This window comes from Schistocerca cancellata, chromosome 4 (assembly GCF_023864275.1).
Source record: "Schistocerca cancellata isolate TAMUIC-IGC-003103 chromosome 4, iqSchCanc2.1, whole genome shotgun sequence".
Lineage (NCBI taxonomy): Eukaryota > Metazoa > Arthropoda > Insecta > Orthoptera > Acrididae > Schistocerca > Schistocerca cancellata.
In genome coordinates this window covers 78,329,275-78,347,235 of record NC_064629.1, presented here as the reverse complement: position 1 = coordinate 78,347,235, position 17,961 = coordinate 78,329,275, and the positions used below count along the sequence as shown (strand labels likewise).

The following is a 17,961-nucleotide window of genomic DNA, read 5'->3' as shown; positions in this document are numbered from 1 at the left end:
AATAGAATATTTTTATTAGCCTTTCAGTATTTTTCATACAATTGGCTTCGTCAAAGTTTACAGAGGGTTTTAGTTTCAGTACAATATTCAAATAGTTACAGGAAGGGGAGAAAAGGAACTAAAGACCTTTTCTTCAGCATGATGTAAAACAATGTTTTATACAATAATTAAATACACACATAAGAAAAGAATCACAGTAAATATCTAGCTTATATAATATCAAAACATTTTCTTCATAACTTAGGTAAAACATATATTTTGATGATTAGTTTCTAAGAATTCTGCAGTTGTATAGAATTTGTTTTTTTTAGCCAGGTTTGCAATGTATTCTTATATTTATTTAGTGGTACTGTACGAGCTGAGCATGGTAACTTATTGAAAAATTTTATGCTTATGTACTTATAGTCATTATGGACTACAGCAAGTCTTGTGGAAGGCAAGTCCAGCAGGTGACTGTTTCTTGTACTGTGTGGATGCACATCACATCTCATGTTCAATTTTTTCAGATTTTCTCTGGCATATATTAAACAGTTATATATGTACATGCTTTGCACTGTCATTATGCCAAGAAATTTAAAATAATTTCTGCAGGATTCTCTGGGTGTGAACCCTTCCATGCACCTGTTTGCTTTCTGCCATCTGAAAATACATTCAGCCCCTGGGGAGTTACCCCAAAACAATATTCCATATTGCAGTTGGGGATGAAAAAAAGCATAGTATGAGTGGAGTAGCAATTGCTTGCTCACACTCTTTCTTAATTTATACAATAAGAAAAGTACTCATATTAGTTTACTACATAGATAATTGGTGTGTCCTTCCCATGAGAGCTTTTGGTCTATGATTAGTCCAAGTAATTTCACTGTTTTGTTTTCATTTTTAGTTACTTTGAGATTAAATATTATTTGTTCTGTTTTTGTTTGATTTATGCACAGCTGGTTAGCCTGACACCAGTAATTAGCCATTTGCATCGTTTCTCTATTTTTGTCCAGTACACTCTGTAAGTTCTCTCCTGTACTTATTAATGTCATATCATCAGCATATAGTATGTTGTTACACGGTATGTAATTCGAGAAGTCATTAACATAGACAATGAACAGAAAAGGTCCAAGAACAGAGCCTTGGGATATTCCTCTTTCTATAAGGAGTATTTCTGACCTCTGCTTATTTGCATATACAAGTTGTAACCTATTGCTTAGATAAGATTTGAATAGATGGAGTGTATCATCTTCAATGCCATAGTATTTTAACTTTTTGATGAGTATGTCATGTGACACCAAGTCAAATGCTTTATTTAGGTCAATAAGTGTTCCAGACATTGATACCCTTTTTTCATACCTTTCATAAACATTGCTCACCAAAGCTTCTACTGCTTTTACAGTTGATAGGTGTGTCCTGAAGCCAAACTGTTGTTCATTTAAAATTTTGTTGGTTTCAAAATACCTGTATATCTGCTTATGCACATAATTTTCTATTGACTTGGATATGATTGGTACTATTGAAATGGGTCTGTAGTTATTTGAGAGGTTTCTTTCACCTTTTTTATGCACAGGCAATGTAACTGTGAGCTTAAGACAGTCGGGGAATATTCCTTCATCAAGTACTCTGTTTGATAGTGAGAGAAGTGGCATTTTAATTTCTTTTGCTATACATTTTATGATGAGATTACTGAGTCTGTAATAGTCTCCTATTTTGGAATTACTTAATTTGTTTATTGACTTATGAATATCATTTAATGTGATTCTGGTCCAAGTGAACTTCTCACTTCTTGTCTGTTTTGCACAAGTGAGCAATACTTCTGCATCAGAGGCAGAATTGATGGGTGGGCTGGTGATGCTATTTACAAAACATTCATTGAGAATATTGCAGTCAATAGGGATACTCCTTTCTTTATTGGTATTATTAATTTCCCTTTTAATGACAGTGCAGGCAGCTTTACCTTCATTTTTAGATTTTAAAATGTATTAATCATTTGCACAGCACTTAGCATTTTTTATTTCTAATCTATAAAGGTTTCTCATTTTAGAGTAATTTTCCTTGTCCCTAGGGCAGCTGTCAAAATTGCATTTTCAAAGTACATGTATCTACCTTCAAGGTCATCATTTGGTGTATAGGTATTAAAGTGTCATATGTTATTTGATATCCCTGCCAGTTAATAAGTGTGTAGTTGATCCCATCATCCTATGTGTATCCTTGTCGACTAATTAGATGGTGGTCACCACCTAGAGTGTCTGTGATCAGTTCCCACATACATTTTACTAGTGTAATATCTGGTGAGGATGGGCACTGCTATGGTGTGCCTAATCTGGTTGACTGGTTAGTATTTAATTATACTAATCCTCCTCAGAAGGCTCACCGCTCTTTGGCGAGTGTGTGCTTGGCTACTGTGGGGCCCCAGCCTTTGCAGCACTACTTCTTCTTCCTGTGCTGCAAATGTACACTTTGATTATCTCTTACCTCCTCTGACATTCCATCAGAATGTCCTTTTGGTGCAGACCGTGCCTGGTCTTGGTTCACGATTTTGGTCTTGATTTTCAGTTTTGCTCTCAGCTATACCTTCATCTTCCATTAACGCTTATATGGTCCCCATTATTGGCTTTGAACTGCTATCTTTTCCAAATTTTACACAAGTGTGTGTCATGCAGGGACACAGTAGAGTATGCCCTGCTTCTGTGCCCTTCCACCCTGGCACCCTTCCTTCCTGTTGCCATACGCCAAAACTCCAGCATGGTAGCCATCCCATTGTGTGTGTGTGTGTGTGTGTGTGTTTGGGGAGGGGGGGGAGGGGGGGGCACTTGTCAAGTACCTGCACAGTGGTAGCCCCCAGCCCACACAGGGATCACGCTGCTGGTGCCTGTGCTGCACACTCCCTGTGTATTCCATTGAGTATCTGCTTGTCATGACTGGGCCATGGGTACTACCAGCAATGGATTACTGGCCAGGTAGCCATGGCTGTGGTTGCATGGAGCCCTTTGGGAGAGCGCCCATCCAGAGTGGGTGGCACTGTGGTGGATAGTTCACACATGAAGCTGGTGGTCACATGGCCCCAGCAGTCTCTTTGCATGGAAAGACCTCATATGATGCAATGAAGTATGATCCCAATGTGTTCCCTCCCCTGGTCATGATGTGGAAGAAATGCAGGACTAGACAAGAAGCAAAATCCTCCCTCAAATACCTGGTCTGTAGCAGGACTGGCAGGGCCACTTTTTTGACCACAAAGTGTTTATTTTTGTTGGACACATTGAGGACAAATACAGGGAAGCTATCTCTAAGATTAAGAACAATTCCCTCCTACCCAGTCACAGGTGCTACTCTCCTGTGAAAAGTTGGGTGACAATCCCATGATTGGCACTCCCCAGAAGAGTCTGAATATGTTACAGGGTATCATCTTTCGCCACGATTTTCTTTTGCAACCTGACGAGGAGCTGTGGGCCAACTTAGAGCAACAGGGTGTGCACTTCATCCATCGTGTCCATAAGGGACCAAGGGAAACAGAATTGCTACCAAAGCCTTCATATTGGCTTTCAAGGATGATACGTTGCCTGAGAAGGTCAAGATGACAGTCTCCAGATGCGATGTGAAAATCTATGTTCCTCCTCCTGTGAGATGCTTCAGGTGTTTGAAGTTCAGATATTTGTCTTTCCATTGCACCACCACCCCTGTCTGCAGGGATTGTGAACTTCCTCTGCACACATAGGTTCCTTATGTCACTCCTCCCATCTGTGTAAACTGCAGTAAGATCCATTCACCCTGTTCACCGTATTGCTCCATTTTTAAGAGTGGAAAGAAAATCCAAGAGTATAAGACACTGGACAGGCTCACAAATCAAGAGGATCTTAACCCCATGCAAATGACTCAATCTTAACTCTACAGCCACAACTATCAACAGTGATTTCCTCTGGCATGCCTCTTATAGTGAATCCTCAGAGCTGCCTGCTAAAACCTGCCCCTCAGGTGGTTGGGAGCCCTTGTGGTGGTTCCACCACACCCACTTCAGGAGCACTGACTCCCCACCTGCTGGGGACACCAGTCTCCATCCCCCAGCTGGAGGTGTCTCATCTTCCTCTGGCTTCTCTAGCTAGGAGGAGGTCCCTTGGGACTATTCCTTCCACAGTTACAGCTGGTCCACAGCCAGACACCAGCAGGTAGCTGAAGGAAATGCAGGCTGCTAGCCGTTGGACTTCTCATTCTTTCTCCGTCCCTAAAACCAGTTCAGGAAAACCTTCTCAGTACTCATCTTCTATGGAGAAGAGTGACAAAAAGATGTCCTCTAAGATGAAGGAAACTACAGTGGCCTCCACACTAGTGGACTCTCCACATTGTCCTTCTGTGCCCAAGGCGGAAATCTCCACATCCCTCCAGGCAATGTGCTGCAGAACTAATGTCAGTGGATCTGTTGACATCTCACCTTATGGCAACACATGACCCTGGATCATAAGCTGTCCCCTCACCCCACCTCCCCGTTCACCTCATGACCCCACAGTATTCAGACAGTCTGATCCTTCAGTGGAATTGTAACAGATTTTTCCACCCCTTGGCTGAGCTACAGCAGCTTTTAAGTGCTTACCCTGCATTCTGTATTGCCATCCAGATAATGTGGTTTCCAGCAGCTTGAACCCCTGCCCACCAGGGCTATTGAGGTTGTTTTAGAACTGTACCAACTATGAGGAGGTATCAGGTAGAGTTTGTACATATGTGCTGGACTCTATATACAGTGTACCTCTTGATACACCTTTGTAGACTGTGGCTGTTTCGGTAAGGGAACATCAGGATTTTACCATCTGTAATGTTTATCTACTTCCCAATGGTGTCATGTCTCAGGATGTACTGTTTGCATTACTCTCTCAGCTCCCCCCAAATTTTGTAGTTTTAGGTGATTTCAATACTCACAACCCTTTGTGGGGTGGTACAATGACCACTTGCTATTGTAAAGACATCGAATTTTTGTCACATTGGCTCAATTTTTGCCTCTTCAACTCTGGTGCCATCACACACTTCAGTGTGGCACATGGAACTTATTTGTCCACCAACTGCAACATAATCACATGTATAAACAGTGATCCAATACTGTAAAATGCTTTTTTATTCCAGTCTCTGATCACGAATGAATTCTTTAGACAATGACCAGTTTCAGTCTGTTATGACCATCCTCAGATCTAAAATATATAAATATATACATCTAGTGAGCAGTGTGTCTTTTAACATAAAACAGCAATATGTATCACAATATACTGTCATATACCAGGGAAATGTACAGATAAAATATGGTATACTCCATCACAGGTATGGGCAAAGATCAGATGCCTTTACGGCTTCCAGTCTCATTCAGGTGTGCCAAGTATTTCCTTACATGGTGCTGTTTATACTGATCGTGACACTGTTGCTGAACATTTTGCTGAGCATTATGCTTGTGCATCTACATCTGAGAACTACTACTCTGCCTTTCGACTCATGAAACAGCAGATGGGATGAATGTGCTTCTCTCTTACTACCTGCCACATGGAGCCATTCAGTGAATGGGAACTTTCCAGAGTCCTACCCCAGTGGTCAGCAAACTGTGGTTCACGAGCCGTATGTGGCTTTTTGGCCCCTTGTGTATGACTCTTCCAGAAAATTCATGTGCATTTGCTCACAGGCAGTGTGAATGAAACTTCATAGCCCATGGCCAGACATTGGTTTTCGGGCTGCGTGAGTTGGATAGTGCTTCGAAGTAAGGTACATGAGATATTTTTTACTGTGCTAGTGTCATTGCAAAATAAAGCACTTGAAGAGATATCTATTCTCTTGAATGATATGGTACAGTTTCTTGTGAAGTGTGTAAAAAAGCATGCAATCTGATGAAAGAAGATAATTGCGTTTTAATGATCTAACAAGAGATCATTTGATAAGTGATTTAATAATAATTCTGGGTCAGAAATAAGTCAAACAGACATTGGTTGTGACAAAGAAATATAAGTTTGCGTAATAAAAAATCGAAGTACTTCTAGATAAGACTCGTTTTCTTATTTTTATTTTTGCTTACTTAGTTCATGTGTCATTATCTTTAGGTGGTGCTCTAAACCAAAGATGGCATTGGCTGTTCTTTCTTTATTTAGATCAACATATTCATGTGAAAAGTCATTTTCAAGCATGACTCTTATCAAGAGTAAATTGAGAATTTTTCTTATTGCTGATAACCTCTAATAGTGCGTAAAGTTAAAAATGACACACAAACTTTCCAAGAAGATGCAAGGCCATTTTCACATTACTTTTCTACAGTAATTGTCAAGATTTAATTTTATGGATAACTTACAGTTTAATTATGTAAGTAAAGAATATTATTATTATGTATTATATCATATTTTATTCAACCAACCTGAAGTTTAAATAAGACTTAAAACTTTAAAGTATATTAAGTAGATTTTAGGGAGCACACTGGAGCAAAAGAAGATGCAGTTCCAGTATGGAGAAAGATATATACTGAGATGGTTTGGACATGTAGACAGGATGAACGAAAGGAGATAGACGAACAAAGTATACAAGATGAGTGTTGGTGGGAAAGTTCTGAGGGGTCAATCTTGGCGAAAGTACCTCATACACATTGAGGATGTTTTTAGCAAATTCAAACTTAGGAGTTCCCTAATTAACTAAATAATGATGTACCTACATATACAGTTCAAATTTTGAAATATTGGCTCTCAAAAGAAATTTCAATCATTGTGCTGTTGATATTTGTCTCTTTTGACTAGTGATTTTACCTACCTCTGCCCTAGACCATGTGCTGATATAGCCTCAGGGCAAGTCAGCAACCACAACCAAAAGCTGATCCACCTCTCAATGGACTATCAGCATCACATCCTCATCCCATTTAATTGCATCTGGAATGATGGTGACTTCCCATCTCAGTGGTGAGTGCGCAAGATAGTTCCAGTACTGAAACCGGATAAGAACCCACTCGAGATGGAGAGTTATTGCCCAATCAGCCTTACCAATGTTCTCTGTAAGTTGCTTTAATACATAGTGAGCAAGCACTTGTCTTGGCTCCTTGAGTCTTTGGATCTTTTGGCTGCATCTTGGTGCAGTTTTTGCAAAGGCCGCTCCACTGCTGATAATTTGGTTCACCTGGAGTCCACCATCCAGACAGTCTTTGCCCATCATCAGCACCATTGCTGTCTTTTTCGATCTGCAGAAGACTTATGACATAATGTGGCATCACCACATCCTTACTACGTTACATGAATGGGATCTCCAGGTTCCACTCTTGATTTTTGTCAAGAACTTCCTGTCACACTGTACATTCCAGGTTTAAGTGGGTGCTCCCCATATTCAAGAGAATGGGATCCCACATGACTCTGAAGTGACCCCTTCTTTCTGGTTGCCATCTGTGATCTAGTGGCGGCTGTGGCATCTTTGGTATCACCATCATTATATGCCAATGATTTGTGCTTTTATTATTGCTCCTCTAGTATGAGTGTTGCTGGGTGTCACCTACAGGGAGCCATACTAAAGACACATTCATGGACTCCCATCCATGGCTTTTGGTTTTCAGCTGCCAAGACTCATGTAATTCACTTCTGTTGCTGTCGTACTGCCCACCCACACCCAGAGCTTTACCTAGACAATCAATTACTTTTTATAGTTGAGGCACACCATTGTTTGGGACTGTCTTCAATTCCAAGCTGATGTGGCTTCCCCACCTTCGCCAGATTAAGCAAATGTGTTGGCGACACCTCAATACACTTTGCTGCCACAGTAAAACTAGCTGGGGTGCAGATCACTATACTCTTTTGCAGCTCTACAAATCCCTGATTCTGCCCTGTCTTGATTATGGGAGTGTTGCATATGGTTCAGCATCATCCTCAGCATTGCAGAAACTGGACTCTATTCACCATTGTGGGGTCCAACTTGCGACAGGAGCCTTCCCCTGTGAACAGCCTAATAGTCCCTCCATTACCTATCAGGCACCAACGACAACTGCTGAATTATGCTATACACATTCATAGCTTTCCTGAGCATCCCAACTACCATGTACTTTTCCTGTGAGGGTTGTCCTCCACCTACAATGGTGACCCTGAACTCGGTTTAAAATTGCTAAACATCTCCAATGTCTCTGTTTGGAACTGCAACTTCCTCCAATTTTGCCTCTGGTCAGGGAGACATTGCATCTGTCCCCATGGCTTGTGCCTCAACATTGGATTTGTCTCAAAGTCTCCTTTGGTCCAAATGATTCCATAGACCTCACGGTTTCTCACCACTTGTTCTTGGCTGTCCTTGAGGCATATCCTGGCTTGGGAGTGGTGTTCACAGATGACTAAGCAGGCACTGCATACACACATAAACAGTGCAGTGAACACCACTCTCTGACAAATGGTTGCAGTGTCTTCACTGCTGAATTAATGGCCATTAAACTAGCCCTTAGCCATGTTCATTCTTGCACTGGCAAAACTATTTTAATCTATAGTGACTCCCTTAACAGCCTTCAGGTTATAGACCAGTGCTACTCTCCTCACCCATTGGTTATGGCTATCCAGGGTCTTGTCTCTCAGTCCATCAAGCTGGATGGCCAGTTGTTTCTGTTTGGATCCCGAGTCACAAACGGATTTTGGAAAACAAATGAGCTGACCAGTTGGCCAAGCTGGACACCAGGATGGTGATTCTGGAAATGAGAGTTCCAAAACTAGACCTTCAGTCGTTTATATGCCATCAGTTGTTCAAAGTCTGGAACTCAGAATGGTCTGCCACAACCCCATGGCAGTCTTCCCAGCATGCTTCTCGCAAGTAATCCAGTATCCTCTGTTGAAAGTGCATTGACCACAGTTGGCTGACCCATGGCCACATTCTCTGATACGAGGATCCTCCTGACTGTGAATGTGGAGCCTGCAAAACAGTGCCCTCCTTACCAATAGACTGCCATAATTTGGCTGCTCTGAGGTGGCATCTTAATCTTTCTGACAAGCTACCTCTGGTAATAGCAGATGATGCCAAAGAAGCAGATCTGGCGTTACGTTTTGCCCGTGAAAGTGGTTTCTATTCATCCCTGTAATGTAGGGCTTTTGGTCTCATTGACTGGACCACCCCAGGGGTTAGTGGGGCGCCCCTCTCCTGTTGTCCCTCCCCCCCCCCCCCCCCCACCCCACGCAGTGTCTCTTGTCTGCACTTGTTTGGTGGCCCAACCTGGCCTCTACCTTTTCCACCTTTTTATTCTCTTTATTCTTTTTCATATCTTTCTTGGTTTTAATGCCTTATCTTGACTCATCTGTTAATGACTTGTCTGTGCTGTCTTTTTACTAAGCTTTTTCTCTGCTTTCACTGTGTTAGTTACACTTGAGCTTTCCAGAATTTGCCCTCCTTTGATGACCACTCCTGGTTTTCCACTTAATGGATGAAGGGACTGCTGACTTTGCAGTTTAGTCCCTTTCACTCCAGTCAAACCAACTTAATACCAGATCTGGTTGAATGAGAGAATTTGCTAGTTCATTACCACAGAAATCATGTCACGGGACAAGCCACATGCCACTGCATGCATCAGAATCTCATCCAGGTACGCATTTCTTTTGTAGCTGATTGATGTGTGGCTGTGGAAACATAGGCATAAGGAGGACAGTATATAGCCTTAACATTCAAAATATCTTTCAAGTTCACTATGTCTAGCAACAAAATATCTATGGAAATATTAATTACCTGTATATTACGAGGAAAGAAGATTAAGTTTTTTCAAATGCTACTGCAGCTCCCCTCTACACATAATCTCTGTCCTTGCTACAAAATTTAAAATGTTTGTCCTCTGTGTACACATTGTCAGTTAACCAGGTCTCAGAAATGATTGTGACACTGACATGCAGTTTGTTCATTGTAGCCATCAAGTTGTTCCATTTGGCCTAAGGCTCCTGGCATTCCACTGAATAGTAAGAGGAACATCGTTTCTATTGTAATGCAGCCTGTCACTTGTTCTGATTACATTGTAATTGCAAATATTTTGTGATATATGGAAGATGTTATAAGCAATACTCTGTAGCAAGGGCATCCATAATATCAGCTCTGTTGGTCTGGAAAATGGGAGCAGTAGCTTGTTGATGTAATCTCTGAATCACATTTAATACTATCTGGCATATTTTGCCAAAGTCATGCAACTTTTGTTGGTCTGTAGCGGCTCCTGTAGAAGTCCCAGGCAGGTAGGGATTTTGTCTGATAGATGTAACAATTTCAGTATATCGGTATAGCATATCTGCCTGATTCGGGATGTCGTACTGTTGGTGTACAGGTTTCAGTTGGGAAGGACCATGGTCTCAGTACGGATATGACAGAATGCTTATGAGATGAAGATTCCATTTGAGACTGTCAATTCAGTTGAGCTCTAATAGCAGATAGTTACGAGCTGTCAATGTGATTATGTTAGACGACGAAAATTTGGTAGCAGCTGTTACCCCAGTACAAAGGACCATAGGTTTGTAACGTTTGGGTGCCAAAAATAGGCAACAACTGTATACTTGGCTATAGTTTATGATATAGAGGGCAGTTCTGTCTGTAGATAGGTGATTACCAGAGCAGTAAAGGCATCTTGGACCAGATGATGATATGCACTGTGTTAGATTGCTTTCATCACCACATCTGGTGCAGCATCGCTTACTTGGACAGTGTGCCCATATGTGATAAAACTGGAGGTTTAACTGGCACTCTTTAGGGGTGAACATTGTGTCTGAAGCAATACTGTGAAACACGATCTGAAAGCTGCCGAGAGCTGACCTACCGGTATAGACCAGTAGGTGTCTTTATTTATTGATATTCTTATTGATGTTATGGATAATTCCCAGGTTACATATCATCTGGGTAGATATATAACATTCCAGATTTTCCTCTTTCAGTCATGATGATGTTACAAGTGAATTAGTCACACTGGCAGACCAGAGCTGAACTCTTATCCTATTTCTTTCCACTATCACGATTTCGTCAGTTTTATTTTTCTGATCTTAACTGTCTTTAAGAGTCTGGCTACAGCCATAGGATTGAGTTTTCCCACATGCTGGGATTAACAATCAATGAAGACAATATATGGACCCTCATCAGTGTGATAATACCAACTTTCATAGCTATATTCATTGCACTTCTGTCCTCTTCAGCTGAGTGTTATATTTCACCAGAACTGTTGATTTGAGTGGAAACACTCAGACCCACAGGTGTGCAATTATTCTGTTTGCCTCTCATATTTTCATAGAATAACTAACTGTAGCTGACATTTCAGTGCTGTAATCAGTACAAAGGTGCTGGTATTCATACATACAGTCTTGCATATTGCAGTCTTCCAGCTGTTGTGCTGGTACAAAAAGAATCATCAGTTTAGCATTTTTAGTGCTGGAGCTATTCTCTATAGAGAGTGAATTAGCACAGGGCTTTTGCTGCAAGCTGCCATTACCTGTGTTAGACTGCTGTTACCACAATTTGCTGATATGCACCTACCTGCTGTAAATCCTGACGGGGCTGCACGGAACGCAGAAATTCTCCATGATTGTGCAGCAGCAGCTCCAGAGGAGTGGATTGCCACTGCTGATAGTTTCCAGCTTCTGTCAAGTTGTTCTGTCACACCTGACCACCTTGCTGCAGTTGCTGTGGTTGTGTCTGCATGTGGTGTGATGAAAATGTGTGGTGGGCTGCTTGCTGCATTACATGCTCATTGTTTTTTAAGTTATAGGCAGCAGGGCTGACATTTTGATTTACAAACATATCATTCCTGTACACAATAGTGGGGTCATCATAACATGTTGTGATTCTGGTCACTATCACTTGACCACTCCCTATTGGGTGTGTTTCCCCTGTTGCTATGGAAGTTACAAACAAGTATAAATATGTAAAATAGTCTAAAGTGCAATGCAGTTCCATTCACAACCGTTGCTCAGGTGTAGCTGTTGCCAGATTTTTTTTTTTTTTCATTAATATTATGTAGCCAGAACAAGTATTTTGGAAATGCATGGACTTGCATATCTGTTCATTTCAAACTCAACAATTGTGATATGAAAGGTCAGAATCAATAGCCCACTCACTGCAGTCCAGAATTAAGTTCTTGTTGTTTCTTGCAGCTGATTTTAATGGTATCTTTTCTCTTAGTATGTGACAATGTTCCAGTTTCAGTTGGCTCTGGCACGAACTAGTTATCTCCCGATTTCATGGCTTGTAGGTAAATGCTAAAAATAATAGCTGAAATTCTTAATGCAAACAATTAAATTTCAGGTCCAAAAAATTTAACCTTTAGTTTAAAAATATGCCACAAGATGTAATTGAGCAATTCATCTGCATTTTTTATATTACCCAGAAATTAATTTATGGAATAATCAGGTATCCCTTTGTGTAAATGTTTTAACTCTTGTTTTAATGAATGTATGTTGTGAAACAGTACAACTATTCTAAGAACTCATTTCACCGACAGAGAAGTAGCAATGCAAGGAAAGCAGGTATGACATAAATGAAATATTTTCTTTACTTTTTCATTTTATTATTCTTTCACTTACAGCTGTATCTCACTGCCAGAAATACACAAGGAATATCTGTTTATAAGAACTACTATTTTTCAATGGTGCACAAGATAATCAATGAACCTGTAAAAAGGGCAATGAATGAAAGAAAAAATATAACATCTCTAGAAGAATTACCAAATACTTAGACAACACTGGAGAACACTTCAATTTATACAATATCTACATTATGAATACATAGGTTCCTATAACAAATTTTGGAAAATTGTATTGTATTTCTGTTTATGTTCCCACTGCTGTATAAAAATCTCCTCATACAATGTATATTACCATGCATCACATATTTTTACTTGTAATGCAAGTACTGAATGGCTGTTTAACAGTTTTTTTCATAATGGCATGCATCAACTCTGGTTTTATTGGCTTTCTGTAAGTTTGTGGTAGACAGATCAGAAAACCCCAAAGAATATCTAAATTATAACCATAAGAAATTGTCATCATCACTGCAGTTTTGCTTGCTGAAATTTAAAAACATGGATTGCTTTATAAATGTTTTACTGCATATTTTCATTTTTATAGTAGTGCAAACATTTTAGTGACTCTGTTACATAATGTTGTGGGAGTTAACACAAGTTAATTATTAATGGAACATAAAACAAAAAGGAAATCAGTATCATAATGTGCAAATATCCCACAGTTAAGTGAAATGAACACAATCTTTAAAGAAACCATTATCTTATTATGTTCAACATAGAACTCACATGTGTTATCTAGTTATTGCCTCATATGAAAATTTTGGCTAAGAGTACTGACACATTTTAGACACACATGACATGATATTGGGTCTTCTCCACAAACCATGCTGACTTCTCAGGCATCTCTGGATAATTTGTAAACAATAGACCATATATGTAGTGAACCCATTCTTTTACTGTGTTGTATGATGAAAATTTTTCAGTAATAATATGTGTTGCTATAAATCACAAGGAGAGTATGTCTAGATTCCATGTATGTATTATATTTGATTAAGCTAACTTTTCCCATTTCTGAAAGTGCTACTGGTAATATTTACTAATTTCTTCGCTGAACATGTGTGAAGGAGTTCTTTTCAGTTTAAGAAATACTTTCACAACATCTGTTTATTTCTTGCATGAATGCAGTTTAACATGGGCACCATACTTTTTTACTGTGGATGTGAATGCATTAAATCTCACTCATCACAAATTCATCTATGTGCTATACTCTTTCAGTAAGTGCATAACACACAGATCTTTTTATTCAGGTGTCAATAATGTTGAAGGTGACTGTTCTTTATTTGAGGGTTTAAGCCGCAGTAAGTCAGCATCAGGTTCAGTGGACTCTGTAGTCTTGTGTTGTGAAAGGTGGTATGGGGAAAAGCCTCCCCACTCCACACCAAAGAAGATGCCACCAGCACTTGGAGAAGAAGTTGGTAGACTGGGTCCAACTCCAGGGCTAAATGGGCCAAGTGGGCTACCACCTGCAATGCATTATCATGACATTTAGAACTACTGTATTTCATACTAAATTAACATTCAAAATGATACTATTTATTAAAGAGTAATGGAGTTCATAAGTATGCTACATAAATTGTATTAGGATTTTTTTCTAAAAGAGACTTCTATTCAACCATTCTTCTAATCTATTTACTTTACACTGATTTGCTTGTTATTTCAATTGCAATTTTATGAAACCGTGATATTACCAACATACCAGTCACATCCTAGTCTTAAAATTGAAAGCATTACTGAGCTTGAAGACTGTGTTGACCTAAGGAGCTAACTAAAAAAATACACATGGAACACATGGATGGCTATATTGTCCTAGCCATCTACATTATCCTCATACTGCAGTGTCAGGACAATGTAATCCACTGGGAAAATGTAGCTGTGTATGTCAATGCCTCGGCTATATGCTGAGTGGTACCTTTACGCCCTCCACTGTTTTTAGCAACTTTATTTTTAATATCACACCATTTCCAACTATTAACTGATAGTTCTCATATTGGTTGTTGCACATGGTATATAAAGGGCCAGTTCTCGCTTTACTTGTGCACATAATGTATTAATGTATTACCTATGTATTAATGTATTATTCAGCACAGAGCTTATTTTGCTATCTTTACAGTTACATTGAACAGTCTGTGTTTGATACTAAAAAGTGAAAAATCAGTTTTAATATGTTTACATTGAACCATTCTGGCATTAAGATGGTTTACCACAGACAACCCAAATTAGGGATCTGAAATCTTATACTCCCAAATATGTGTTTAGTGTCTTAAACATATTGACATCTGCCCAGAACAAAAGGCATGGTCATATTCCAAGAAATAATTGAATATTGCACTGAACAGTTCTTTGAATGCTGTATCATATTAGCAAAACTTAAAGTGCCTAAGTTGAGAGTCAAGTTTTATCCATCAACATCAGCACAATTTTTACTAAAGAACTGTGGGCCAGTGAATGTTATGTCTGGTCCAGTTAAGGAGAATGATATATCATTAGCTGAAATTTTATTATAAAGAGAAGCACTGAAATCATAATTGAATTTTAGTCACATTACAAACTGAATACTGATTTTACATTTTCAGTCAAGTTAACTGAGTGAATAAATGCAGATTAAGGTACCAAACTTGTATTGGCATAATTGGAGGGGCAGAGTGAGAGGGGTGGCAGGAATGGCATTTGAAGCCTTATGTGACTATACTGTTAAGTTTCTCTGTGATGTAAAACAAATGAACTGCCATTTTACTAATACATATTTAAAAGCAAATCTGTATACAATTTCCAGAAATCATGAATGTCAATGTTCATGAAAACTGCAACAGAAAGGAGGAGACATTTGACTTAAATGAACTTTATATCTGAAATTTTTACATGGAACACACAAATTATTAGAACTGCTCCCCCTGCACCCCCCCCCCCCCCCCCATGTGTATGTACATTCATACATTCAAAGCATTCTGTTTCGCGAAGGTTAAGCCTGGTGCCATGTTAAATGCAGTGGTAGAGAATATTACAACAGGGGCAAGTCAACTAAAAAAAGATGATCTAGGCAACAGCAGTGACATTTATAAAAGCAAATATAAGGTAGCCCTGTGATGTTTTCAAAACTTATTACTGAAACTATTTAATATGAACATCATTGTCACAATGGCAGTGTGACATGATTTACTATAATGGTTGTGTGCAAATAAAGTTCAGTACTACCAATTCTGAGCAAACAAAACTTTGTGATAAGTTTAACTATGCACATTTACTAGACTTAAGTAAAGTGAACAATGATGAACACACAAGTTATGTACTGCACATAAACAGAAAATGAAAGGCCAAGCTAGTATCCCAGATCAGTGAACTGTGTGACAAAGCTTGTAAGGAGGAGTATCCAATTGACCTAGACTACAACCATGAAGCTTTTTTGGGATGTAGGTCCATCATACTAATGTTCAGGGATGTAGTTCAGATGTGTCTGAGTTCTGTTTACTTGAAGGAAAGCCAGCTGTGAAATAAGTGACCAGTAATTGCAACATAGTATTAAGATCCAGTTACTGTTTTAAAAAATTTAACCTGAATAAATGTTATTCATGCTGTGTGGTAAATCAGCAAGGAGGGGTAAAACCTTTAAAGACATGCACTTATTTGTTCAATAATCTAGGAAACACACTCAACTTACTGCATATTTTCAAAGTGGAACACACACAACAAGTGCGCTTAATGACTGAATGTGGACTAAAACCCAGAGAAACAATACATTGAAGATTAGAAGGTTACTTACTAGCAGTTTCAGGCAGTACCATAATGGTGGTGGTGTGGCAATTTATGTTAGCAAAGATACAATATTTGAAAAAATCCTTTCTTGAACACCACACCAACAAAAGAGCAGTCCAAGTGACAGGTGTTGTTCTCCACAGTAATGATCTTAACTTAGTGAATCTATGACTGGGTTATATCATCTACCAAATGCTGATGCAATACAGTTTCTGAATTATTTAGGAATAAAGGAGATGACTCACTGAAAGGCAGAAGTGCTATGTCATCGATAGGCACACAAACAAAAGGTTTGGAGCTTGGCTAGCATTCAGTATGCACTTTCTTTTTCTAGCCATACAAAACACACACACACACACACACACACACACACACACACACACACACACACACACACACTTTGATGACTACTTTGATGTTTTCATTGGTTTTGAAGTTGAAGGTATCCTTGTGCGAGGTTCATCTTCTGTGTCCTCGGCCTTCCAAAGGTGATTTGTGCCAGTGAAAAATTTGTGCTCTTGATGAAGAATGTTCCCCATAGGCCTGTTTCAAATTTTCAAAGTTCACACTCATATATTCCCTAAGTTTAACACAAAACTTGATGGCATAATATTGCTCTAAGTTCTCCTGTTCCATTTTCGTAACATAAAAACAGCACAAATTCATTCATGGTGCTCTCAAAAATCACACGATGGCTGTACGAAGCTGAAACTTGGACTGAGCATCTGGAAGGGATGAGCACACCAGTCTGCACAAGTAGAACACAGCACTGTCAGATTGCTCACAGTGTTGTCAGTCTCATTACTTTTCTCACCCACCTCATAATTTATGATCTCTTTGCAAGACATTATCCATTCTGTTCAACTGCTCTTCCAAGTCCTTTGCCATCTCCAACAGAATTAAAACATTATTAGCAAACCTCAAAGTTTTTATTTATTCTCCCTGTACTTAAATTCCCTTTCCAAATTTCTCTTCATTACCCTTTACTGCTTGCTCAGTGTGCAGATTTAATAACATTGAAGACAGGCTACAATCCTGTCTCACTCCCTTCTCAACTACTGCTATCCTTCAATGTTCTTTGACTCTCTTATTTGCAGTGTGGTTTCTATACAAGTTCTGGATAACCTCCTGCTCCTTGTGTTTTATCTCTGATACTTTTAGAATTTTAAACAGTGTATTCCAGTCAACATCGTCAAAAATTTTCTCTAAACCCAACAATGTTATAACAGTGTGTTTGCCATTCTTCAGTCCCTCTTCCAGTACTGCCCACGTGATCCCACATTTCTCCCTCAGGTCAGCATCTAGTCTTTCCAGTCTTCTGTAAATAATGTGTGTCAGCATTTTGTAACCACGATTTATCAAACTGATGGTTCAGTAATATTCACACATCTTCTCGTAGAATAATATTCCCCACAATGAACTGTGGACCTTACTTTCTACATCTGCATCTATTCTGCGAGCAACTTTATGGTGTGTGATGAAGGGTGCTTGTATACCACTGTCACCACCCCATTTTCCTGTTCCAGTTACAAATGGTTTGCCAGAAGACCAATTGGTGGAAAATTTCCATGTCAACTTGAATCTCTCAAATTTTACCTTCTTTGTCTTTTTGCAAGATATATGTAGGAGGAAGTAATGTATTAGTGGACTATCCTAAGGAATGGTTGCTCTCTTAACTTTAACAGTGAAGTTCGCCACAGTTGTGAACACCACTCTTGCAGTGTCTGCCACAGGAG

General features: G+C 39.4%; 1 protein-coding gene across 2 annotated transcripts in view; it reads right to left on the bottom strand.

Moving 5' to 3' along the window:
* Positions 1 to 12,454: 12,454 nt before the first annotated feature.
* Positions 12,455 to 17,961, bottom strand: part of LOC126184625 (homeobox protein aristaless-like) — a 114,500-nt gene continuing 108,993 nt past the window's right edge. For both annotated transcript variants that reach the window (XM_049927092.1, XM_049927093.1), the window contains exon 6: positions 12,455 to 13,938. In XM_049927092.1, the coding sequence (XP_049783049.1) occupies positions 13,715 to 13,938 (224 nt within the window). In that variant the 3' untranslated portion in view covers positions 12,455 to 13,714. The remainder of the gene's footprint in view (positions 13,939 to 17,961) is intronic.